The 25,882-nt window shown below is 53.9% G+C and overlaps 1 protein-coding gene across 1 annotated transcript; it reads right to left on the reverse strand.

Moving 5' to 3' along the window:
* Nucleotides 1-11,883: 11,883 nt before the first annotated feature.
* Ms4a10 (membrane spanning 4-domains A10) lies at nucleotides 11,884-17,608 on the reverse strand. Its single transcript, XM_046444518.1, has 7 exons — nucleotides 17,574-17,608; nucleotides 16,962-17,157; nucleotides 16,456-16,575; nucleotides 15,384-15,440; nucleotides 13,579-13,710; nucleotides 12,375-12,485; nucleotides 11,884-12,000 (listed from the first exon to the last, which is right to left on the reverse strand). The coding sequence occupies exons 1-7, from the start codon at nucleotides 17,606-17,608 to the stop codon at nucleotides 11,884-11,886; spliced, it is 768 nt and encodes a 255-aa protein (XP_046300474.1).
* Nucleotides 17,609-25,882: the final 8,274 nt, after the last annotated feature.

Raw genomic sequence — 25,882 nt, forward strand, 5'->3', positions numbered from 1 at the left:
CTCCAGTCAGAATGGCAGCTGTTAAGAATACAAACAACAATAAGTGTTGGCGAGGATGTGGGGAAAAGGTACCCTCATACACTGCTGGTGGGACTGCAAATTGGTGCAGCCAATATGGAAAGCAGTGTGGAGATTCCTTGGAAAACTGGGTATGAAGCCACCATTTGACCCAGCAGTCCCTCTCCTTGGTCTATACCCAAAGGACTTAAAAACCTCACACTACAGGGACATATCAATGTTTATAGCAGCACAATTCACAGTTGCTAAACTGTGGAACCAAACTAAATGCCCTACAGTAGATGAATGGATGAAGAAACTGTGGCATATATACACAATGGAACATTTCTCAGCACTAAAAGAGAATAAAACCACGGCATTTGCAGGTAAATGGATGGAGCTGGAGAATATTATGCTAAGTGAAGTTAGCCAATCCCCTAAAACCAAATGTGGAATGTTTTCTCTGATATGGGGATGCTGATCCATAATGGGGATGGGGGGATGGGGAGTGCGGAGGTGGGGATAGGAATATTGGGGGACATAGTCCCACAGGGACACAGGGCCTCAAGGCATCAAACTGCCAGCAACAATTTGTCCTCTGTGAATGAAAAAGGAGAGGGGCTGCCCTAAGATCTAGGCCACTGGGTCATGGGGGGGGAAACTGAGTCCGGGGTGGTGTGGGGACCCCAGCTGTGGGGGGTGGTCTGGGATCGTGGGCAGCTGGGCCACTGAGGTGGTCGGGAAGGGGGCAGCCATCATTGTGGGTTTCCTGTACCCCCTGCACCTGGGGGTGTGGGGGGTTCTAGCTAAGAAGAGCCTTTTGCTGCTCCTGTTCCTTTGTCACATCCAGGACTATGGTGTCCGTGTGTGATTCACGTGGATCTGACCCAGACACACCCACTCAGAGGAGAGTAGGACTGATAGGCCCCGGTTTCCTCAGCTTTGTGGTCTTCCTGATGTTCCCCTTTAAAGGGCCCCCCCTGGGAGGGGACAGTGGGCTGGAGTATCTTGATGCAATACATTCTTTACATCAGAATCGACATGGAAACCCAGCGGAGGGGCAGGAATCCCCGGCAGGTGGATGGAGGCTGAGCTTTCTCAGGGATTCTGGATTAAAAGCAGTTCAGCTTGATTCCCCAGCTTGGCTTTGGTAATGGGGGACAAGACGACATCTCTGAGGGTTGTTTCCAGGATGGGAAGGTTCACAAAGAGGCAGGTGCTGGTCCCCTGGCCCCCGTCTCTCTCCTCTGCTGGGCCCCTGGCACTCACCTGAGTGCACCTGCTGCTGACCACCAGCTCTGTCACTAAGGTGCACACCCCGAGGCCGGCACACAAGAGCTGGCCAGGTTTAGCCCTGCATTGACCTTCATCTGCCGGGGAGACCAGAGCACCCATTGCTACCCAGTCAGTAGGAGAGGGTGCTGGCCTCCCCGTGAAGAGCCTCCAACCTGCCCCTGGTGCTAGGAACCAGTGGCCCCAGCTGAAAAGACATCTCTACTCCAACTGCTAGAGCCCTGGGCCACCAGAACTAAGTCAGCCTGAATAGCCAGAAGGTGGCTCTGTGGCACGTGGCCCAGATAGCAGACATATGGACAGTGCCTCCTGTGTCCTGGAGGACAACATTAATCAATCCTCAGAATCCACCTTAATATAAACACCATTTTCTTCTGTGGTTTGAATTACATTTTCCCCAAAAGATCTGTTGAAGTCGTAACTTACATGTATGAATGGGACCTGTTTGGAAATAGGGTCTTTGCAGATGCAATCCTATTAAGGTAAGGTCACACTGGATTTCTATTTGTGTCCCTATAAGAAGAGAAGGAACACACAGAGACCATGTGACAACGGAGGCAGAGACTGGAGTCGTGTGTCTGTAGGCTAGGGGACATCAAGGATTGCCAGCAACTACAGAAAGTGGAGAAGCAGCAAGAAAGAATCTTCCCCTACAGACTTCAGAGACAACGAATCCTGCTAATGCCTTGGTTTAGGGCTTTCATCTAACAGGATCAGAGATTATGTTTCCGCTGTTTTAAGCCATTTAGCTTGTGGTCATTTGTGTGGCCACCCTAGGACATGAATACACCATCCCAAGTCTCTAGGTTAGACAGAGAGATGGCTCTGTTGGGGGCTGCTCAGGACTGGATGGATCCCCTTCCGAAGGTCTGGCCCAGGAGGTCCTGCAAGGTTACTGCCATCTGCATTCTCCCTATCTGGTTGGGGCCATATGGTGGCCACAGCAGGGGGCAGGCATGGGGAACTGTGGTAAAGGAGAGGGATTGGGACTTTAGGTTCTAGTTAGAGGCAGGAGGCTCCTACAAGAAGGGAGGGTGCTTGGGGGCTCACACTGGACAGTAGGTAGGATAGAGGACAGAGTCCGATCTCCACTCTTCCTCCATCCTGTGCAAAGGCTCCTGTAAGTATCCACTTTAACGTGGTCCCTCATGGGCAGGACAGCTGTGCCCAGAGTCAGAGACAATGGCTGATAAACTCACCCGGTGAACCATGCTATCCCTTGAGGTGACGGGGTGGTTCATCCTGAGATGCAGAACTGCACGGAGAGACAGGAGGACTGATGGACTTGGGGAACCTCAGCACCTGCCGTCCTGTGAACCCCTCATGCAGAGCCGAGGGTATTTAAGGCTCAGGGCTCCTACACGAAACCGAGAGAAATGGGCCTTCTGGGAGCAGGGGAGGGTGGTAGGTCTCCCTGACACTCTGCTGGCTTGGAAGGAGGAGCCTAGTGGGTGGCCACTGCAGATTCCCAGGTACCTGGTCCAGGACTTCTCGAACCTGGATGAACAGCTTGGGGTTCACTATAACGTGCAGGCTGACTCTGCCCCTGGGAGTGGGCCTGGGGCCACATTTCTAACAAGCTCCCAGGTGATGCCAAAGCTGCTGGTCCCTGGACCATGCTTCAAGGAGGGAGTGACCAGCTCCTTATTTTGATTAAACAACAACAACAACAACAACAACAACAACAACAACAAACTAAGGCTAAAAGAAGGGAAGCCACCTGCCCAGGTGACAGGGTGACATTGATCTGGGACCAGGAATCAAGCCACAGTCCTGGCAGCTGCGTTTCGTGAGTGCCATCACGGGGGGCGCGTCCCTGGGAACATCACCTTTCTGCCTCCTTGGGCTGTATATTTTGGGGCTTGGCCCTTTTTCATGCTGCCCCCAGATTCTCTGAAGCAGCCGAGTACCCCAACCGTCCCGCTCCATCTTGGGCCATCCAGTCCTGCTTGGGTGCTCCCATGGGGTGGACCTGGGCTTCCCCTCAGCCAAGAGAGCTCTAATCCTGCAACTCCAGTCCCATGTCACAGACTCAAACTCTCCCCTGTGGGCCTGGGGAGAAAATGAAGTCCCTGGGTCTCTGCAGCCCTTCCCGGGTGGCTCTGTCACTGGCGAGTCTCCAGGGTACTCACCCCTGTGCCTTGAATCATTAGTCAGCTCTCCTGATACCCACGCCAGGAGGTGGCATCTTCACTGCTGTGACTCAGGAACAGGGCCTGGGACCGGGGACTCTGCCGTGGACAAAGCTGGAGCTCCTTACTCTCTGCCTGTGGCATCTCCAGTTTCCACCTCTCCTTTTAGAACACAGTGTTGCTTCTGCCTTCTTGATGCCCAGAAGCACATAGTCGCTTGTCCCAGAGTGTGACCAGCAGCCTCCTAGGTGTCTGTGACCCTGAGAGAAGCTCTTTGACCCTGACCTTGACACTGTGCCTCTTGAGGGTCACCTAAGAGAAGTAGCTTCTCCCAGGGACTCTCTGCTCCCCCCAACATTTGGTGCTCACCAGCAGGGTAGGTGACACCCCATTTTGGAAACAGGGGCTCAGAGCCACACAGGCAGTGAATGGAGGTGCTGGGATTCAAACGTCTGCTCCCCCACTTTTCCCGCTCAGCTGCCTGTGTTGACATCAGAGCTGGGCAGGCACAACCTTCTGCCACACTGGCAGGTACAGTGGGAAGACCCTGGGTAGCACAGGTGAGGGGCATCAGCAGAGGGAACTGGGGAGAAGTCGCCCTCACCACAGCAGCCCTAGGAGGATGTTGCCTGGCTCCTGGGGCCTGGGGAGGGGACAGGTGCTGCTGGGAGCACTGCCCCTCGTTCTGGGTTCAAGCAGGAGACTTCCAGGAGCCGGCAGCCCAGCCCTTTGCTGTGAGTTTTGGAGCTGGGGGCACGCGGGGAAACCCAGCAGATCTGTTCTCCCTGTCTGGCTGATGTTCCCTGGGCCCTGTAGGACCTGTCACTGTGTCACTGCTGGGATGGCTTTGTGACGTTCCTGATATTCCCAGACACTCTTCCCGTACCTCCAGGGCCACGGTAGCAGCTGATGATGTAAAGGGTGGGCCTAGGGGGTCCACTTACCCCCAGACTCATTGGCTTTCCCTGGTGGAAGAGCTCTTCCTGGGTGGGGTGGGCATCCCCAGGGCCTCTGGGCTCTGCCACGGTGCCCTTGGGGTTTCCAGGGAAGAGACAATCACTGGCTGACTGTCACCATTGACGGGCTGGCCTCAGAGGCAGGTGGGCTGTGGGCAGGGCTGCCTGAAGCCTGTTGGAGGGGGCTGGAGCCCAGGTCTTGGCCTCGGCCATCTCAGGGTGTCTGTAGCCCACACATCTGGGGCCCAAGAATGAGGCAGATGCCCTCGTCCTGGGTCTCGTTTTCCCATCTGAAAAGCCTCGTCACTAGGGAAGGTGGTAGGTAGGACACGGTGTGGGTGTAATTTGTAGTCACCAAAACCAAAGGACAGGCCACCACGGCCAGCAACTCTAGGGGTCTGCAACACGGGGCTGGTGGGAATCAAAGGCCACAGGAGGAGACATCACCATGCCATTCACTTAGCGGTGTGCGCCCAGACCTTTCACGGACAAAGCCACACCCTGGAGACGCAGGAAGGTCCCTGCTGGGGGCTGGGAGCTGGTTGCCTCTTACCTGGTACCTTCTCTCCACGGCCATCTCCAGTTTCCCCCCTGCCTTCCAGAACTGTGGGGTCCGCATGAGCTGACACCGCTAACGAGCGGAGGAGTTGGGCGTGCCTTCAGGACGGCTGGCTGGGAAGCCTGGCTTTTCCTGCTCTCTCCCCCTCCCGCCTGCCGCCCCTCCCTCCTCACCAGCCCCCCAGCTCCACCTGTCTGGTAGGTCCTCATCACGGACTGGAGACTTCACTTGGGTCCCCTGCTTGATCACCAGGCCTCCCGCGTGGGGGCGAGGGGCATCACCTCGGTTTGCTCAGCTCAGACGGGCTGTGGATGGACAGCGACAGAAGGCCAAACTCCCATCCCCCTGTCGGTCCACCTTAGTGCCTCATGCCTCCCTAAGCAAAAATAACCACCCCCCAAACATCTCAAGTTGCCAGTGAACCCGGAAACAGTCCCTTCTCTTTTCTCCGCGGTGTTGCCCCTTCTTGTTTGATCCTAAGAATCATCTGGACACGGGATGAAAACACCACCACCTGGGCCTCATGGCTGGCTGTCAGAATCAGATCTCCAGGGAGGCGCCTGGGAAGCTTTGCCTTCAGGGTGTCCCAGGTGACGCTTCTGAGCAGGCCAGTTTGCAGAATACCGGCCCCTCCCATCCTTCCTGTCCTGCGGGCCATGCTGGGCCTTGGTGATGCTCCTGCCGCCTCCTGGCTGCGGGTACTCTGCCTGGACGTCACACCTCCCTCACCTGAGCAAGCCAGCAAACCTCCCGAGCCTCCCTTTGCTCACCTCCAAAGCGGAGGGAGATACCCATCCGTGGGACCTTGTGGGACCAAATGGAAGACTACGTGCAAAGTGTCCCACACGGCCGTGGCACACAGAGGTGGCTCTGTACATGTTAGTGTCATCTTCCATGCCAGATGCAAACCAGCTGCGAGAATCTGGGGAGGGGCCCTCCTGAGGCCTGGGATGGTGTGCACCCTGGGTCCTGTAGACCGTCTCAAGCACCTTAGAGGAGGCCCCAGGAGAGGCTCCTTCAGAGATCCCCAGCCATCCCCCGCAGAAAAGGCTACTTCCCTACACAAAGCCTGTGTGTCCTTTTACAAGTGACACCTGCCAATCCTGACATCTTCCCCGGGCTGCCCTGAACCTGGGAGGGTGTGGCTGGGGCTGGCATCCTGGGGTGGGCCATGGTGACTGCCTCTGCTCTGTCTCCAGCGCTGGCCATTCCCATGTCCTCCGTGTTCCTGGACCCTCTCACCCTTTCTGGATTTTTTTTTAAGGGATAGTTTTCCTAGTCTTCTATGCCACCTCTGTGGGTCACGACAGGGGCGCAGAGCCGCAGTTGGGAAAAGCTGGAGGGCGGTGCTATTGGGGTCGGGACCCCGTGTGGGAGTCGGCGAAGGGAGCAGGAATATCCCTCACTGTTCGGCAGGAGCTGGCTGGTGGCGTCACGAGGAGGGGACTAACGGTAGAGGGAGGAGAGCTGGTTGCTTCTAAGGGTACAAGCTGGGTGACCTTGGAACACCCCTTCCCCTCCTGAGTCTGTTTCCCCATCTGTCAAATGGAGATGTTGGACCAGATCATAACCTTCAAGGTCATTTCCAGTTCTATCATTCTTTGTCTTATGGTTGGGAGCAATCATAAGATTCATTTATACTGTAATTTTATTTTTGTTTATTGAAATAGGAAAAAAAGATGTACCCCTTGTCCAAGAGTGTTTGACTCTCGACCCCCTCTCCTCCCCAACCCCACCGAATTCCCCGTCAGGTTTCCATCATGTTCTCTGATAACCCTTCTGTTTTCCTTGAGAGCGGGTTTACATTTAGTTGTGTGATGGTTTGACTCAGGCCGGGCTCACCCAACAGGGTCGACCTCTGGGGGCTGGGGACGTGTCGGGGTTTGACGTGGGGATCTGCCCCAGACACAGCGCGGCAGGAGCTCAGTTTTTTCCTGTGGGATGAAGGAAGCAGGGAATAAATGATCGAGATGCTGACAAGCCTCAGGACCTGCCTCCGGGAACCTTGGGGTTTCGCAGTGTGCTCCTGGGGTGGAGGTGGGGTTAGTTTGCAGGTTGTCTCACAGACTGGAGGAGACAGTAGGTTTGGGAGCCAGAGACTTAGGACGGGTCAGACACAGATGGGACTTATATTTCTTATGCTCTTGGGCTCCCAGGGAAGCAGGGGGTTGGGGCTAGGAGGGCCATGGGCAGAGGGGCAACGCAGAGGCTGCTGGTTATCTCCACTAAGCCCCATCACCCACCGAGGCCTCAGTTTCTCCATCTGATACATGAGGGTGAAATGATCCACAGAGATTCTTCTAACGCAAAAGGTCAATGAGCATAGAAAGTAGAACACCAGGCTCAAGGCCACAGGGAAGTTTCAATCTCAACCACAGAGTGCAAGTCCACTTTTTTTTTTGGAAGGCAGGGTAGGGTGAAAAGATCTCCTTTCCCTATTTCCCAATCTTTCCAGTGCTACCTTCGAGATTCTTAACTGTTTCTGTGTTTTGTATCTTCATATTTATTTATTTAGTGGTACTGGGGATTGAACCCAGGAATACTCTATCACTGAGTGACATCCTAAGCCCTTCTTAGTTCTTATTCTGAGACAGGCTCTCACTAAGTTGCCCAGGCTGGCCTCAAACTTGTGATCCTCCTGCCTCAGCCTCCCGAGTTGCTGGGACTATAGGTGTGTGCCTTCATGCTCAGCTGTATCATTATTTATTTAATAAATTGCTTTAGATGGACTCATTTTTTCCCCCTACAGTTCAATGATTTTTAGAATATGTGAAATTTTGCAAGCAGGAGGAAGTTAGGAGGTGGGGGAGCCCCAGGTGCTCTACACCCCCCCCCCCCCCCCCCCGCCCCCCGCCGCCTGCAGCTTCTCTTGCCCCTGACCTCAACAGGGTAGCCTGTCTCTCCCGGGATCAAAGTTCACTGGGCGTTGTCTTCTCCAGGGAGTGGAAAAGCCCTGGCTGTGGGGACCCAGGCACCAGAGGCTTCTGGTTAATTTGCTCCCAGGCCCTTGAGCTGATATCTGACTGCAGGAGGTGTTGCTTAGAGATGTGGGCTATGGTGTCTTCCTTCTTTTGGCTCCTGGTTGTGGAAGCCTCAAGGGCCAGAGCAGGCAGAGAACCTGGCTATCCTCCCCTTCAGCCTCCCAAGCCCGTATGCAGACTTGCAGGTTCCCATGACTTGGCTGTGGCACTGGTAATCATATGTGCCCTCCAGGGAGAGCCCCAAAGACTCTGCATTGTTGCATGCATGTGATAAGGAGCGACTCTAAGTAAAAAGAAAAAATACGGCGTTTAAGCCATTGCTTCCAACTGAGTGCTATAAAGTGAAGGCTAAATGCATTTGAAGTTTCCCTGTCGTGTATGTTCATATATTACAGAAGGACACATGGCAACATTTTCCTATTTGATTAGTGATGTGTGCTGTTTCATAAAATAAAAACTCTTGCAGGAAAAAGGAATAAAACTGTCTCCCTGGGCCCAGCATGGCTAATGGAGGAGCGAGTGTCCCCCTCCCTGCAGCGCCCCAGGTGGGGTACAGCATGAGGAATCCTTTCCAGAATGTTCTTCTCAGCAGAGGTTCCTGCACGGGACCAAGCCCTAGACATTACTGCCAGGCTGCAGGGAGGAGGTGGGGGAGGAAGAAGTGAGAGGCCCCACCAGGGGACCATCACACATTCCACAAACCAACGTGTCTCAAAAAGTCCATGTCATGAAACAACGCAGAGAACTGTTCTAGGTAAAGGGAAAAGAAAGTGATATAGGTGGTGGGGGGCCCCAGGTGCTCTGTCTAACCCCCACCACCTCAGCTGTTCTTGCCCCTGACCTCTACAGGGTGTATGTGCTCATTATTTCCGGAAGCCACTGCTCACCTAGCCTGTCCCTCCTGGATAATAAAATATAATACGTAAAATGTGAATAGACCCAGGCTAAAAATTTATCACAATGAAGACTTTTTTGGTTTGGTGGGGGGAAAATCTGAATACGGACAGGATGTTAGAATTAGGAAATTATTTCTAATTTTTTTAGCGTGACAATTGAGATTCTGTAGAAGAAAAAAATCTTATCATTAGGAAATAATGCAGGTGAAAGAATTTAGGGACAAAGAGTCATGATTTCTACAACTTACTTTGAGGTAGTTTCACAAAATGGTACATATATATGAATTTATGTATGTGCATGTGTATATACACAGATAAAAGAGATATCAGTACAGAAAGCGAGAAAGCAAACAGGCAAAATGTTAACCCTCTAATCTTGGTGGAGAGTTTTTTAAGAGCACTTGTTGTATTATTCTTTTAACTTTTTGGTTTGTGTGAGTATTTTTCATAATGGGCCAAAATGACCTTGGGTCTAGTTTACGGGCTGAATACCTATAGAAATATTGATTCAAAGCCGGCATGGTGGCACATGCCTGTAATTCCAGTGACTTGGGAAGCTGGGGCAGGAGATCACAAGTTCAAGGCCATCCTGGACAAATAAGTGAGACCCTGTCTCAAAAAAAAAAAAAAAAAAAAAAGGACTGGGAATGCAGCTCAGTGATAGAGAGCCCTGGGTTCAATCCCCAGGACAGCAAAAAAGGAAAAAAAAAAAAAAAAGAAAAAGTTGACAAGTTCATTCAAACTCAACTCCATGGTCAGATCTGCTTGCGGTTTCTAACCTGGTGCTGGAAACTCTGCCTTCTCTGCTAAAGACACCAACGGCCGAGGTGACCGTCCTCCTCTCAGGTCTGCTTACCCTGCTTGGCTGTGGCAAAGGCCACATCCTTTTAAAGGAAGGTCATTTTGACAATCTCGTATCTACTGACCTTTAAAGAATATGAATCAAGTCACATGCCATTTCTACACCCTGCACCCCCCGCCCACCCACCGCACTCTACCCCCCATACTGGGGATTGAACCCAGGGCTCCTCATCTGCTTTGGCAAGTGCTCTACACCTGAGCTATAGCCCAAGTCTTATTCTTTTACTTTGAGACATAGAATCACTAATTTGTCCAAGGCTGAACTTGAACTTGTCCTTTTCCTGCTTCAGCCTCCTGAGCAGCTGGGTCCTTTCTATCTTCACTGACACAAGCACCCATCTAGCACAATGTCCTCTTCTACAGCTGAGAAACTGGGGCCCAAAGAGGGAAAGGGGCTGAGTGGAGATCACACAGTAAGTTACTGGCAGAGCTGGAGTTAGCCCCTAGGTCTCCAGAGAGCCAAGCTGAGACTCATTTCTTCCAGCCGCTCATCTTTAGAGAGATGGGGTTGGTCCTGGACATTTGCACGGCTTCCTCTCGCCACGCGGTCAGGGAGACTTCAGCTTTACATTTTATTCTAAAGCCAGATGCAGCCCACAGAAACCGAGAAGCAGCAGATCAGAGTGGAGAGAAGAGGTGCTGAGTAAGCCCGTGACCACAGCCAGAGGTGACAGTCAGAAGTGGCAGTGAGGGAGGTGACAAAGCAGACAGCAGAATTCAGAGAACCCCGAACCCTGGAATCTTCAGTGCAAGGGCAAATAGTCCCAGGACATCCCACCCACAGACAGAGGCCTGCTGTTCCAGAGAACTAAAAATTGGGGGTACCGTGTGCATTACGCCCACTAGGTGGATGGGGCTTTTGTGGGCCATGAGGGCTGACTTTGCAGTGGAGCCCTGGGTGGTGGCCCCTCATAGGTGCAAGTCCCCTCCCAAGTGAAAGCACCTCTTGAGGAGAGCAGGGGCCATCCTGTGACTAATCTTGCATGTCAACAGTAGGTGGACTTCAGTTTGGAGCCAGGCTGCCACTGACTCGCTGTGTGCCCTTGGACAACTTACTGAACTTCTCTGAGCCTGTGTGAAACGGATAGTCGCAGTGCCTGCATCCCAGGTGGACACAAAGGCCGGATGATGTTGACATTGGCTTAGAGTTGGTGGTTCAGTAAAGTGGAAAGAGTGGGCTCTGGGGGAGGAGAGTCCAGGCAGAGGAAGGCCAAGGGCCACAGCTCAGAGGCAGGGTGTGCCTGACATGTCCAGGGAGCCTCAGGGGACCCCAGGGTGGCCAGAGCAGAGTTGAACAAGAGGACAAGCAGCAGTAGGTGAGATCTCGAGGTGGGGTGGGGAGTCACATTGTGTTTAATTTCACCTCCTCTATGTTCTGCTGGGGTTTAGTGTCTACTTATGGAAAGATACTGATTTCTCATTTGTTGCTGCTACAAAGCTGCCCCTTTAAAATAAGGGAAAAATATCAATTTAAGGAAATAGTAAGAACATCACACAGTCCACAAATAAGCCAGACCCAGGAGGAATTCCCTTGGATGACTGCAGCTGGGCCCTGGGGCGCGGATCTCTCCCTGGCCTTCGCTATTCAGGACAGCCGGGTTTGGACGGAGGCTGCCGGGCCTCTGGCCACCTCAGTCACCACCAGAACCTTGAATTCCACTCTTGACCTCTGGCCTCTGAGATCAGGAGAGGCTCCCGGGTCACCTCTGTCCACTTTTCAGATGGAGACACTGAGGCTCAGGGAGGCAGAGAGCCACTGGGAGTTTGGAGGGAAGAAGTGGTCACAGATTTCTGTCTGACTCACGGCCCCCTCTGCCCCCACCCCAAATCCAGACACTCGGACACACAGATTCCCCAGAAACCTCTCCTGCTGCCCGCAGCTCTGAGGAGCCCCCTCGGTGGCTCCCGTGCAGCCCACCGTGGACACCTGCGGGCCAGGGCTGTGCTCTGGAGGCTGGCCGGGAAGACAACTGGGCCCGATGGTGTCTGGGTTCCCAAGAGGCAGCTCTTACCAGCCACGCCAGGTGCTGAGGGCTCAGGGCGTGGGCCGGAGGGAGGGGCCAGCCCACCGTGGCCACCGCGCCTGGCACAGATGGTTCTAGCAACAGTGCCATTTGCCCCTTCCCCGTGGGCGTTGGCTCCTGTCTGTGCCAGGGAGACTGGGCCATGTGAGTTCTGAGGTCCAGGGGCGCCGGGGGCTGAGCCTCTTCACCCCTGAGTTTTTTCTTCACCTTGAGTCACATCCTTGTAGGTCGGTGGAGGCCCCAGGGACAGGCCCCTGAATTCCAGTGGCATGTCGGGAATGAGGGAGGCATCGTCCTTGTCCTGCAAAAGAGGAGTTTCTGTCCCTGCTGCTGCTCATGCATGTGGTGTGACTGGCTGTTCCCAGAGCCCTCCCCAGGGGCCATTTTGAAGATGAAAACTGAAGATCCAGAGACTTCCGTGGGGCTGAGTGACCGTTCCCAGCCTCCCTGGTCTTGAGGAAGGAGCTGGGGAAAGGCCTGCCGGGGTCAGTGGACAGGGCCCTCATTTCTGGTCCTGCTACCCGTGTCCTGGCCACCACGGGTAAGTCACTCGCCGTGTGTGCTGCCTACACCATGCTCAGGAAGGAGCAGCACATGCCACTGCGGGACCCCGGCCTTCTCTCTCCCCTTTCTGAGCCCGCTGCTGCCTCTTGTCCCCATCTTTTGAGGGCTCACCTCTGCAGACTGGCGGTCCCCACTGTAGGCTACGACGGCTGTGGGTCCCGGCAGGAAGAGCTCCATGAAGGTGAAGCAGAGCAGGCCCAGCTCCAGCCTCTGCATGTGGCTCTGGGAGCAGAGGGGACACAGGACCAGGTCCTGCTGGGTTTCCGCTTCTCTCATGTGGACCAGGCAGGGCAGGAGTCAGATCAAGGCACAAGTGGCAAGAGCCTCAGCCCCCGGGGGGGGGGGGCTGTGCGGGGAGGCCGGGGCGGGGCTCTGGGGCTGGGGGTGACCTCTGCTGCTCCACATCTGGTTCTTGATGAGCCCTTGCTAACGTCTGAGGGCTGGGGAATCTCGGGGGGTCCCTGGGAGAACTGAAGGTGGCCTTAGGGTCATCTGAGCCAACTTTTCTTGACAGGTGGTGATACATGGGACAGAAGGAGCACCCTTTACAGTGGGGGAGGGGAGGAGCGGGCTGAGGACCATGGTGCAGCTGGGTGACAGCTCCCAAGGCTGCTGACATTCAGTAGGGACCAAGTGTGTGCATGTGTGTGTGCACATGCGTGTGGGTGTGAGTGTTGGGGGAGATAAGGAAGAGCGGGTGGCCATGGTCAGAACCTCGAGAACCTGGCCCAGAGGTACTGGCCTTGGCATGGCCAGTCCACCTCCTGCTGCATAGGCAGCTGTGGTGTGGCTAGTGGGGCTTGGAGTCACGGACCCAGCTTTGGGTTGTCACTGCATCCTTGACTTGCTGTGGGGCCCTAGTCACCCAGTTTAGCATCTTGGGCCTCAGTGTTCACTCCTGTAAAGTGGGAATAGCAAAATAGACTTGGCCAATTCTACAAGGCTGCTGGGAGGCTCGTAGGTGACGGATGTCACATTTAGAACACGGGCTGGGGAGCGGGCAGTTCTAGGTCCTGGCCTTGGCTTTGTAACTAACTCGCTCCTTGATCTCAGACAGCCCCCCTGGACCTCAGTTTGTCCTTCTATAAAAGAAGGGTCAGACTCTGTGACTTGGGGCCCTGTTCAGTTCCCTGATGCTGATACAGGAGAAGGCTGACCATCCCCTTGGGAGCCTTGGGGACGGAGCAGCTGAGGGCTCAGCTGCCTGCACCTGGGCTTCGGAGGAGGTTTCCCAAGAGCTGGAAGCTCCCTCTCAGCCAAGCCCGGGGCAGCGGCTTCCTTGGTGTCAGAGGACACTTGGGGTCTGGGCACTCACTGTGGAGTTGGGGTACGGTTTCCAGATTGGCCACGGAAATGAATTCTCCAGAAATAAATCCTTGGCGATGACGAACAGGCCAGCCAGCACGCAGAAGAAGCTGATGAGGTTGGCGGTCAGGCACAGCCCCTTCTGCAAGCCAAGAGAGAGGCCGAGCCAGTGTCCAGTGTCGGGAGACTCGGGTCTGGGTGCTCCTCCCAGGCCTGCTGGGAGCTTCCTCTGTGACTCCAGAGGGACTCGCCTGTCTCTGGGCCCGAAGCTGCTCACCACACAGGAGGCTTTGAGCTACTGACCACTGAGGAGGACCCAGCCAGCTTTCTCATGCTGAGAACCCAACAGCTGATACAGGTCCACAGAGCTTGGTATGGAGGACTTCCCATTGCCACATCCCCTCAAAACAAGCCCCGACCATCCTATACCAGATGGCCAGGGACTGGACCTGAATGAGCCACCCCCCAGGAAAGCACAGGAGTATCCCCGAAGGTGTCCCAGGCCTCCCACCTAGTGTCTGCACGCCCTCTCTGCTCATCCCACAGTGGTCCTGTGTCCACCACCCTCTTGGGCCAAGCGTTATTCCAAGAACATGATGCCAAATGCAAACCCTTATCAAAGGAAAGACTGTGAACCCGTGGAATCGACAAACTTTCATATTAGAATGGATTTCTTTGCAGTAAGAGCTCCCTGTGCTCAGGTGTCGGAAGGGTTCTCAGTGCAGGCAGGCGAGGCCTGGGGATGGGCAGGTCTTGCTGAGCAGCCTCTGCTGGGCTCAATGCCCCAGCTGCCTCCTATTCTCTGTCTCTGAGGGGGTTAGGGGACAGCCACACCCAGTCCAGGCTGAGGGGCACAGACATGGCAGGACCAGGCCAGGGATTCCGGGGCAGAGGGCGGGGAGGGGCAGCAGGACCTGCCGTGGGTGGAGGCCATGGAATACAATATGCAGGTGTGGTCATCTGTCCGTTTCCACCCACTCAGTCTGGTGGGGGATGCCTGCCCTGCGCCCGCCTGGACCACTCTTGGCTACGGAGATGCTCTTACAGCCGCTGCCCATGCAGAATGTAGCATGGGCAAAGAGCTGTGGGGACACAGAGGCTGGCAGGAAGACCTCCAGGAGGACAGAGGTAAGACTGTCACAGATGGGAAAGGACAGGGAGCCCGGGCCGCACAGGCAGGACCACAGTCCCATCTGCCTGGCAGAGGAAATCCAGGTGCGGGCTGGGGCCTGCTGACATTGGAGGCAAGCTGAGCGCGGCCGGGGACCCGGGAAGGTTGACGGTAGTGGAATGGCTTGGAGGGACTTGTATTCCACAGCGATCCCTCAGGCTGCTGTGTGGAGAGCAAGCTGGATGTCCCCTCCAGGACAGAGTGACAGGGCCACCACTGGGGCTGAGGGAGGACAGGGGATGGCGAGAAAAGTGAGGAGCAAGGGGCATCCGGAAGCAACAGGCTGGGGAAGGGAAGCAGACCAGGCGTGGTTCTCAAACTTCCCGCTTGGGGGACTTTGGCTTCTGGGAGGATGACCACATCGTGACTGAGATCAAAACACCAGCAAAGCTCCCTTCTAGACTGGAGGGACCAGGGTGCCGTTTCCTGCTGAGAGGATCAAAGCCTCTGGGCTCCTCTCCTCCCAGCCACCCTCACCTGCCTGCGTTTGGACCTTTCTGCTCAGAGGCCCTCTGCTGTTCCAGAGGCACGTGACTGCTCCCAGCAAATCCTCCTGAGCTGCCTGTCCAGCTGCCACTGCACACAGGTGACCTTAGTTACCCGCTGCTTGGGAGGGCGGGAATGATCTCAAGGCACCAACTCACCAGACAGGACTTGGGAAAGGTCACCACCGTTAATGCCGAGATCCCTGAAATGAGAAACTGCAGGCCCCATGGGAAAGTCAAGGGAGGGAGAAGCTGGGCTTCTTGAAACCCACAAATTCCCCTCGCTCCACTCTCCAAGAAAACCACCCGCTGGTGGCAGGCGAGGAGGAGAACCTCTCTCCAGATAAAGCCAGCTCCTCCCTGGGCCTTGCGCTTGGAACATCCTGTAGTGCCTCTGCTCTCCCTTCCCAAAGCCTCCCCTCCCGCTGGGACCAGCCCCCCCACCCCTGCCCCCAGGCCTTTTCTGGATCCTGCAGTTGGAGGTTACTAGCCTTCGGTGCTAAGGGCTCTGCGTATCTCTGTGCTCATTCCTTCAGATGTTTGCTGAGCACTTTTGTACCAGTCCTTGGGAGCAAAGGACCAACAGGCACCGTGTGTTTGGAAGGTTCTAGCATCATGTGATGAACTCCGAGGTGGGACAATGGGGACACAGGACTGAAGTGGAAGTGGGGTGTCTGGGACGCGTGCTCAAGGGCGTCCTGTGGTATTGAGACTTAGTGCGAAAGCTGTTCCCCCACAGGAGATTAGGGGATGGGGTAGGTGCCCTGGGGACCCGGAGAAACAGGGAACCTCAGAGAAATGGCTCCTGTCTCTGTCACTGGTCTCCTCCCATCTCCCCATCTGGTCACGGCTTTGAGAGGACAGTGTCCATGTGCTGCATCCCGTGGGCTCCTGCAGAATGACCCTGACTTGGAAGTCAGGCTCCAGCAATGTGCTGTGGGGTTCAAAGGCAGCCTGGCCGTCGGTGGAAGGGAGCTGTCCCCAGTCACACTGGCCCTCCTCCCTGCTGAATGCACATGTTCCGTCAGGGGAGGGGCCAGGGAGCCCTGGAATGTTCTGGAACTCAGGAGCCACAGGGCCTTGGAAGGGAGCTAGGGCCAGTGTGGCTGATGGTGGAAGTCGAGACGGGGAGACTGGAGAAAGGGGAGGCCCGCCCCAGCCTCCAGCCTCCATGCTAGGCCTCCCAGCCAGCCTCCTAACCCAGCCCCGGGCCGTGCTGACTCCTACTCACAGAGGCAGCCCCCCAGAATGGATACCAGCACTTGAGCACCACCAGGTGAAGATTCTTGACTCTGGTGATCATGTAACCCCCAAAGAACAGGTGAATCATAGCAATGGCGCAGTGGAAGACCTGGGCGGGAGGAGAGGGGGTGGCTGAGGTGGGGCACTTGGCGGCAGACCCTGGGGGAGGCCGTCAGTGACCAACTCCTGCCATCTCTAGTGCACTATCAGGGTCCTAGTCTGCAAGGAAGGACACTCCCCAGGACCCGCTGCAGGGGCTGCCAAGGCCCCATGCCAGCAGGGGCATCTGTCCCCGGGGCTGGCTCTGATGGCTGCCACCCTGGGCCCTGCTCACACTTCACAGAGCAGCAGGTGTGGGCAAATTCTCCTCCTCCTGATTTTTAAATTTTAGGATGAGCATTAAGCACGAAGCTGGAGACCTCTTCCTGTCTCCCGGCACCTCTGATCCCCTCTCCTCCGCACCCTCCCTCAGGGGCCCAGGGAGTGGACACTCACGCCCAGTTCCTGGAGAAGGTCGTTCTTCCAGGGCTTCTCCTGGGGCCTGTTTGGAACCAGAAGCCTGGGCTGGGTGCTGGTCCTGGGTGGATCTGTCTGCCCAGGCTGGGATGGGCTGAGGCCCCCCCATGGTGGGAGCTCCTCCATGACAGAGCTGGGGACAACTGCTCCCGTGGACTCGGGCTGGGGACCCTGGCTGTGGGTCAAGGAGAAAGGCTGAATCAGCTGGTCTGGTTTCTGAGGTTTGTACTTGGGTGAGATGACACTGGTCCCTCCTGCCCTCTGACTGGGGCCGTTCAGAACAGTGCTGGCCCTGTCGGATAGCCCCTGATCAACATCTGATCTGGAATAGTCTGGCCCCTGGGGATGGAGGTTAGCAGCTGCTCCCAGTCTTTCTGGGTCACAAGGACACAGTCCCCATCTACTGGACCAAGTTGGGCCAAGTTGGTGGCAGGGGGGGATTGAGTTGGTGCCTTATTCCCCACAGCAATGCCCAGGCCTCCGAGGTTTGCAGGAATAAGGGAAGAGAAGGAAAGAAAACTGCTGAGGACTTTGTGAGAGCTAACCCCGAGTCAGGAGGTCAATACTGGACAGTATCAACACCAACATCACCAGCACTCGGTCTGTTCCAGGCCTGGGATGAGCATTGCGCAGGCACCACCTGATTTTACCATCATTCTGGCACTAGGAGGCAAATACTGTCTTCACTCTCATTTCACAAGAGACTCTGAGAAGTGAAGCCACTTGCCCACGTTTGCTCAGCCAATAAATGACCAGGACTGGAAACATGGCAGGCTGACCAGAGCCTGTGGGCATGAATTCTTCACGTACTGTTTGCTCTACAAGTGGAAATGAATGTTCTGGATATTTTAATGGGTACCAGAAAGGGAGGGGGAAGCTGTGGAGAGGGCTAGAAGCTTGCCAATATGGACCTGGCCCTGACAGTGTGTACTGACACCACGGGGTGCATCAGCGCTTCGGGGGCTGCTGGGGAGACAAGCGGAAGCCTTCCTTTCTCAGGAGAGCAGGGAGCATGGGACCCGGCTTGTGGGATGGAGGTGGGCAGTGGGCTCCCCCCGAGGGCGGGCTCATCAGTGAATTCTTTACAGGCTGTGGGTGCTCTCAGGTTCTTTATCCTGGAAGAAATAAAATAAATGGGGGGGTGCAGTTCTCCTTGATTTTTAGACTGACCTGTGAATTCAGGAGGTCCCGGGGGGAACACCCCCATTTTTTAGGTTTGGTTTTGTTATGTTTCCCACTGAGGTGCTGGAAAGAGCACCTTGGGGGGTTGGGAGGGACTAGTAGCCCAGGTGACTGTCATGGACAGGGAAGAGAGGAAGGGACATTACCCAAGGGACATTGCCAGCATTGTGGAGGAGGCCATTTTGCAGGCCAACCTCCTTCAATTCCCAGGAAGTCAGTACTATTACATAGAGGAGGAGCCCAAGGTTCAGAGAAGTCCAGGGCCTTGGCCCAGGTCACACAGTGGGGAAGTGCCTGGGATTGGAACCGTGTATGGTCTGACTCTATTGCCTGTGCTCTTGGACCTGGGTTGCTTGGTTGATACCTCCACTGACCAGCAGTGACCGTGAGGGGTAGTGAGTATCTGGGCTCTAGAGAGGACAACCACCTGGACATTCACTTATGGGCACTGTGGTAGGGAAAGTGGTTCAGATATCCAATAAGAATCCAATAAGATTATTCAAGAACACAGAGTAACCTTTCTCAAAGTATGTTCCATGGAGAATTGATCCCAACAGGTCTGCAATAAAAGGGTTTCATGGTCAAATAACTTTGGGAAACCCTGGATATCACCTTTCTCTTTCACTTCTTAATGGCTGTGAGGGTTCCTACAGGGGTGTACCCTTGGCATTAAGGGAATTTCCTGAACGGAATTGGCATACAACCCTTTTTCACATGGTCCAATGATTCTATGCAGTTGGTATTCTGGAGGGTCTGATTTTGGTCCAACTGACCTTAAACTTCCAAACCTCTGGTTATGGAGGTTTTGATTTTTATTTTTTGACTTTCTTTGCAGCTTTCTTGTGGGATCTGTACCACGGCGGAGGTGGGGATTGGCTCTGATCTCTCAGATTACTATCCACGGGAACTGTTTCTCTCCTGGGGTGGACGCTGCTCCAGGGCCTTCCTATAACAGGAGGAGAGGAGCTGCAAGCCTTTAGCAACCCCCCACCCCCACAGCTAGAGAATGCCAGAGGGAAGGCTTGGTGAAGTCTCACTGCCTCTGTCCAAGACCCAGGGTGAACTGAGTCCTGTGATGTGCATATCCTGTGGCCCCGGCCCACTGCACCTGCAGGGCTGCTTTGGGGTGAAGGTCGGCTGGCAGAATGGGGGCAGAGGGGAGGAAATTCCTTAGCATTGTCCCCTCCCCAGGGACCACAGTCCAGCCAGCCTGGCATCCCAGGGACACCGAGCAGGGTTTTGGTGCTCAGTACAGGGCCGTGAGCACCCTGGGTCCTGCATACTCCCCTTTGCTCCTGCGGCCCTGGGAGGGCAGGAACAGAGATGGGCAGGAGCCTCTCGTCCCCCAGAAGAGCAGCAGAGTGGGCTGGACCACCAGCACCGAGAGGGGACAGGCCAGGGCCCCATCCTGGCTCCACTCCTGGGAGCTGTGACCTGGGTACGTCTAGACATCTCAGTGTCTGTCTCTCCTCATCTGCACACAGGAAGCCTAGGGCCAGCCCTGGCGCATGGGCTGTGGGGGTTAGGAGAGAGGTCACAGATGCTGGGCCCGGCCCTTAGTCACCAATGTCAGCCAGCTTAGCGCCCATCTATCACATGCCTGGAATCCCACCAGCTGGGCCCCACCTTGCCCTTGTTTGGCCTCTGTCAAGACGGGACACATCCCACCTCTGTCATTGGGAGTTGACAGTTTATTGCCTCCACCTGAATCCTGCCACAGCAAGAGGGGCGGGGGAGCGGGGCTCCTGGGGGTGGGGGAGGTGGTGGGGAGGGACGGAGAGCTCCCAGCGGATCAAGCCAGTGTCCTGAGAGCCCGGACTGGGACTGCCGTTCACGGGTTTGTCTATGGAGTTCTGAACTGGACACCATAGCGCCCCTGCAGGAACCAGTGAGATCTGTCCATGGCAGGTCTGCGGTGGGTCATGCAGGAGGAGAAAACCTGGACATGAATAATGTGACCCTGGTCAGACTGTGCAGGGAAAGCCGAGAAGTCAGGGAGAGCTTCTGAGGGTGTGCGTGTGCGCGTGTGCGCGTGTGTGCGTGTGCCCCAAGCAGAAAGGTGGCAATCAGAGGCTCCGAGTAGCACCATGTGATAGAGGCTGGTGGGGACCTTAGAGGATCGGGTTTCAGTGCTCAACAGTTAGAAAAAGGCTCCTGTATGTTCCAAGGCCACCCCCTTCAGTGCCTCAGGTTGGGGTCCTGGTGTAAAGGGGAGGTCACCTGCAAGGGGCCCCAGGGTCTGGGGGAAACAGAGTCCTCTGCTCTGGAAAGGGTGGTCCTGGACAGGTCCCTGTCCTCTGTGGTCCTCTGCTTTCTCCATATTGTCTCTGTGTGTATGTGTCTCCAGGACTGGATCAGAGCGGACGGAGGTTCCTCCCAGTTCTAAGGGCAGTGACTGGCAGCAGGATGGGCTCTCCCTGGGGCAGAGGCTGATGGTGCACCCACATTGCAGATCCTCCCCACAGCGTGGGACACCCATTCTCTAGCTGTGGGGTGGTGGGTTGCTAAAGGCTTGCATCTGCTCTCTTCTGGGGATTTAAATGACACCCACCCACCTCCAACCTTACAGACAACCACTGACTAGATGGGTATGAAACTTGGCCCTCTTGCTCGCCCACCCACCAAGCCCACGTGGAATCGCAGAGACATCCCCCTGTTTGTGAGGAGGGCCCACTCACCTGGCCTGAGGACCTCCTCTCTGAGCTTCTGCCATGTCCTGCACCCTGAGCTGCCTCGGCCCCACAGAGCGCTGGGAAATCAGAACATCTTTACAACGTTAGACTTTGGATCTCTTCCCTCCTGGACCCACCCCCTGCTTTACGCCCAGCTGCGTAAAGCTGTCAGAACTTCTCCCATCCCCAAACGCAGGCAGGGGAACATTTTAGTGCCCATCATCTCTTTTTTTTTTGGTTGCAAAGACGACATTGACAGTTGATCCTGTTTATGGCACAGGACTCTTGGCATCAAGATGCTTGTAATCGTCACAGAGTCAGAGGCTGAGTGTTTTGAAAGAATCTTTTTAATTTTGGTAAATTTCAAGCATTACAAAAATGGAGAGAATGATGTCACAATCCCCCCTCATCCCGTCCCCAGGCCAGGGTCGTCATTGGTTCTTGACTGGCCTTGTTCTCCTGGCTGGTAAGCAAAACCCAGACATCCTGCCGTTCCGTTTGTAAGCACTTTGCTGTTTACTCTAAAGACTCAGACTCTTTAGAAGTAGGACCACGTGATCACCACTGTGTAACTTAAATGAAGTCCTGGTGTCCACCGAGGCGTGCTCAGTGCAAAAGCCCGCAGCCCTGCAGATCTCTGCTGTGCATTTAGAATCCACTTGAGTCCAGGAAATACACTAGGGGTTAGAAACGCCTGTTCTCATCCCAGCTTTAGTACTCACTAGGTATAAAGTACCAAGTCCATGTTCAAGTTTATCCGATTGTCCCACAGACAATTTGTTGGCATCAGGATCTGGGCATGGCTGGTGGATCGCATCAGGCAGCCCTGGGCAAGCTCTCTGGCTTTGCCCTGGCACCCTCTCCCACCCCTCCCCGCGCCCCTGAGCACGGTGCCTGCTCCGGGATCTGCAGGTCCTCTGAGAGCTTCTTCGGGTTCAGGAGGTGGGGAGCTGGGCTCCCTTTTCTGTCTGGCTTCTCTCTCCAGCTTCCCATACTGAAGCAGGGAAGCACCAAGCAAGGCTTCTCAGACGGTCCCTCCCCAGTGCCCGGGCACAGTGACTTCAACTTGCCGAGCACAGCCTAGCACCTCTGAGCTGGTGCAGGAATCCACCTGCCTGCATTCAAATCTTGATTCTACCACTTCATAGTCATGTGGTCTTGGGTGAGTTATTTGAACTCTCTGGGACTCAATTTTCCCTTCGGTAAAATGTGCTAATAGTACCTGGGAGTTACTGGAGGGTTAAAGGAGTTTGTGCATGGAAGATGCCCTGTGGACACCTTGACTTTAGGACTTTTGACCTCCGAACTGGAGGGCAGTAAATTTGTGTTGGGCCAAGCCACTACATTTGTGTTCACGTGTTGTTCAAGTCACAGTGGGGGAAAAGCAGATCAGGGAGGCCAGCCTGCGTTCTGGGTGGGTCAGTGGTGTGACACTGGAAAGGCAGGCATGGGGAGGGCTGGGCAGAGACCTGGAGGGGAGAGAGGACAAGGGCAGGCGAGGCCAATGGGTGGGAGTGGCCTGTAAACAGAGACCTGAAGGAGGATGGGGGTTGAGCAGGGCAAGTGGGAGAGCAGGAGGCAGGCAGGGACAGCTTCCCAGGCAGAAGGGCCTCGCAGAGGTCCTTGGTGGCTGCCAGGTCAAGCGCAAGAGGAGGGTCAAGGCTGTGGGGCTGGGGGCTACCTCTCTGGTGGCTCCAAGAGCTAGAGTTTGTACTTTAGCCTGAGGGCAAAGGAGAGTCTCAGATGCTGTCTGGAGAGCAGTGAGTCAATTACTTTGACGCTTTAGAAGAAGCCCCACGGCTGTTATCTTTCCAGAGATGGGTTGGACAAGCCTGGGCCATGGGTTGGGTTGGGGGCAGGGTCCTGAATGCCAGGATGCAGGGGACAGATAATGACCAGTCAGAGTCTCGGGGGAAGGTCGGAGGAGACTGGGCTGAGTGGAAAAATCGAGAGCGAGGAGAATCCAGGGGGCAGAGGGAACATGGGGCTGAGAGAGGAGGGATGCATGCTGGGCTTCTGGCCGGGGCAGCAAAGTCTGTAGTGATACCTGCTGTCATCAGGGACACCGGTGGGAAAGGGGCTTGTGTTGATGATATAAATTCCTCCCCAGTGGGGCATGCAAGGAGGTGCTGGAGCTGCCTCAGAGAAGAGATCTGGGGGGAGGCAGAGGGTGGGGACAGATGGCTAATGTGAGCTCTGTGAGGGCAAGGACCTTGGCTAACATCTGCTGTCCCCGGAGCCAGGACTTATCATAGGCATCCAAACGCCGCTGCTGAGTAGATGGTTAAATGAAAGCAAAGCAGCTTGAGATCACACAGGGCTGTGTGCTGTGCACAGAGGAGCAGGCGACATTAAAGAAATGGCTAGAGTGATTATGTTTAAAATCAGGGCTTTAAGAAGCTCACTGATTCTGGTGACAATGAGATCAATGACAGAGATTTCAGTGGGTCAGGAAGTGGGGACTGTGGTAAGGAGAGGACAGAAAACCCAGAGCTAGAGGGAAGTAGGGGACAGGATGGTATTTTTAAAAACTGGGAGCAAATGAAATACAACCCATTTTCACATCTGCCAAGTATAAATGAGCAGAAACGTAACTGTGGTGGGTAGATTCTAAGGGCCCCCCACTCACCCTTCTCTTTGAGAGTGGGTGGGACCTGTGACTTGTGTCTACCAGAGAGCTTGTTACAAAGAGATGGGCGGTGGCTTCTGTCATATCATTACTTTGTTATGAGGACTGCCTCCTGCTAGCAGGTGGCTCTGGAGAGCTGGCTTTGGAGAGGTTGATGGGGTCAGAGGTCCATGGGGCCCAAGAAGCCAGCCTCTGGGGCCACAGGCAACTGAACCTCATAGCCAGAAAGAAGCTGGGGCCCTCAGCCCCAAAGCTTCAAGGGAACGAATGCTGCCCTCAGCCTGAGTGAGCCTGGAAGCGATTCTTCACCATTTGAGCCTCCAGATGAGAGCGCAGCCCTGTTGCCACCTTGACTGCAGCCTGAGAGTCGCAAGGCAGAGGACCTCCCTGGGCTGTGCCCGGATCCGGACCACAGGCACCGCTTGATAGTGACTGTGTGTGGTTTTAACCATTAGGTTTGGGTTCTGCAGAAACGGGTCAGTAAGACAGTACCGCTTTCTAATTTTAGCTCCACCTTTTAAAGCAGAGGTGATAACATACAGTGGAGTGTTTGAGTGCATCCAGGTAATTTTTACTCAACCACATCCTCATGGCTCAGATCAGGACACAGAGATGCCCCACGCCCTGCTCAGTCAGTACTGCTGTTTCCTAGGGCAGTCAGCTGTGATGACATTTGTCACCATTCGTTTTGGAGGCCCGTCCTCAAAATTCGTATCAACAGAACGAAACTCCCAAAGTTTGCCTTTGTTTTTTTCAGTTAGATTCATCCATGTGTTGGATGTCGATTGGCGGTTCTTTCACATCGTTCCTTTTGAATCTGTCTACTGTAATTTAATTACCTGTTCTAGGACTGATGGACATTTGAGAAGCTCAAGTTTTATTATGAATAAAGGTGTCATCCAGAGCTCTTGCACCTGTCTTTTGGTGACATTCACTCATTTCTGTTGGGTATGTATCCAGGAATAGAATGTTGGGTTAGAACACGTGCATGGGGTTCGCTTTAGTAGATCTGGCCAAACTTTTTTTTTTTTTTTCCCAGTGTAGTCATTTCATTATCCTGTCACCAGCAATGCAGAAGAAGCTGAGTCTCCAAACCCACTGGCGTTAGAAGTCAGTCCTTTTAATTGTAGGCCTCCTGGAACATTGTGGAATCTCCTTGGAGTTTTAATTTATGTTTGTCTAATGACTAATGATGTTGAACACATTTAATGGATTTTTTTTTTTTTTTTTTTTGGTACCAGGGATTGAACCCAGGGGTGCTTCACCAGTGAGCCACATCCCCAACCCTTTTTATTTTTTTCATTGTGAGACAGGGTCTCACTAAGTTGCTTAAGGCCTCACTAAGTTGTGATCCTCCTGCCTCAGCCTCCCAATCCAAGCCACTGGGATTACAGGTGTCTGTCACCATGCCTGGCTTTAATTAATGCCCATTTGGACATCCTTCTTGGTGCAGTGGCTGCTCAAGTCCTTTGCCCATTTTAAATTAGGAGTCTATCTTTTCTTTACTTATTCCTAGGACTTATTTACATATCCCTTCATGTGAGATCTCTGTCAGATATTAGATATTTCAAAACATTTTCCCTTGTCTGTGGTTTGCATCTTCACACTCCTGATTTTTTGCTAAACTGGAGTTCTTAATTTTAATAAATTCCAATTTATCAGTCTTTTTGTTTATGAAAATTGTTTTTTTTTGTGTGTGTCCAGCTTAAGAAATCTTTGCTTATCCCAAAGTAATAAAGATATTTTTCTTATCTTTTTAGAATCTTGTTTTAATTTTAAAGTTTGGATCCAGGACTCATTTAGAATAAATTTCTATGTATGGCACAGGGTGGAATTAAAGTTTTTTTTTTCTTTTCTATACCAATATCCAATTTCCTCTGGAACCATCGATTGAAAAGAACATGCTTTCTCCATTGGACTGCATTTGGGCCTCTGTCATAGCTCAAATGACTCAGTGAAGGTCTCTTTCTGGGCTTTGTTGTTCCATTGGTCTGTTTGTTTATTTTTGCATTAAAATTATGTTTTCTGAATTATTGTTTTACACTATGTCTTGAAGTCTGGTCATTTCAGTCCTCCAACTTTGCCTGTCTTTTGAGTTTTTCTTGGGTCTACTAGGTCCTTTGAATTTCCACATGAATGTTAGAATTAGCTTGTCAATTTCCTCTCGAACAGATCACTGGAATTTTGAATATGATTCTATTGACTCTACGGATACATTTTGGAGAAGGATGACATTTTAACAAATCAAGCCATCCATAAACATAGTATATCCCTCTTCATTTACATAGACTTTCTTTAAATTCTTTTAATAGTTCTGTAGCTCCCAGCATTCTTCATCTTCATGGACATTACACCTCTACCTCCCTTTGCCTCTCAGTGCTGGAAAGACTAAACTTGCAAATTCAGGATAACTCAGT

This window comes from Marmota monax, unplaced genomic scaffold (assembly GCF_021218885.2).
Source record: "Marmota monax isolate L192 unplaced genomic scaffold, Marmota_monax_Labrador192_F-V1.1 WCK01_AAM20220418_F8-fsc00038, whole genome shotgun sequence".
NCBI lineage: Eukaryota > Metazoa > Chordata > Mammalia > Rodentia > Sciuridae > Marmota > Marmota monax.

What these genes read in the sequence shown, in the direction of transcription:
- Ms4a10 (XM_046444518.1), bottom strand. Translation starts at nt 17,608, where the DNA reads ATGCTCATCCCAGGCCTGGAACAGACCGAGTGCTG. An exon ending in ACCTTCTCCAGGAACTGGGC is followed by an intron (nt 16,576 to 16,961) that starts GTGAGTGTCCAC and finishes CCTCCCGCCCAG; the next exon opens with GTCTTCCACTGCGCCATTGC. An exon ending in CATTCTGGGGGGCTGCCTCT is followed by an intron (nt 15,441 to 16,455) that starts GTGAGTAGGAGT and finishes TGGGGCCTGCAG; the next exon opens with TTTCTCATTTCAGGGATCTC.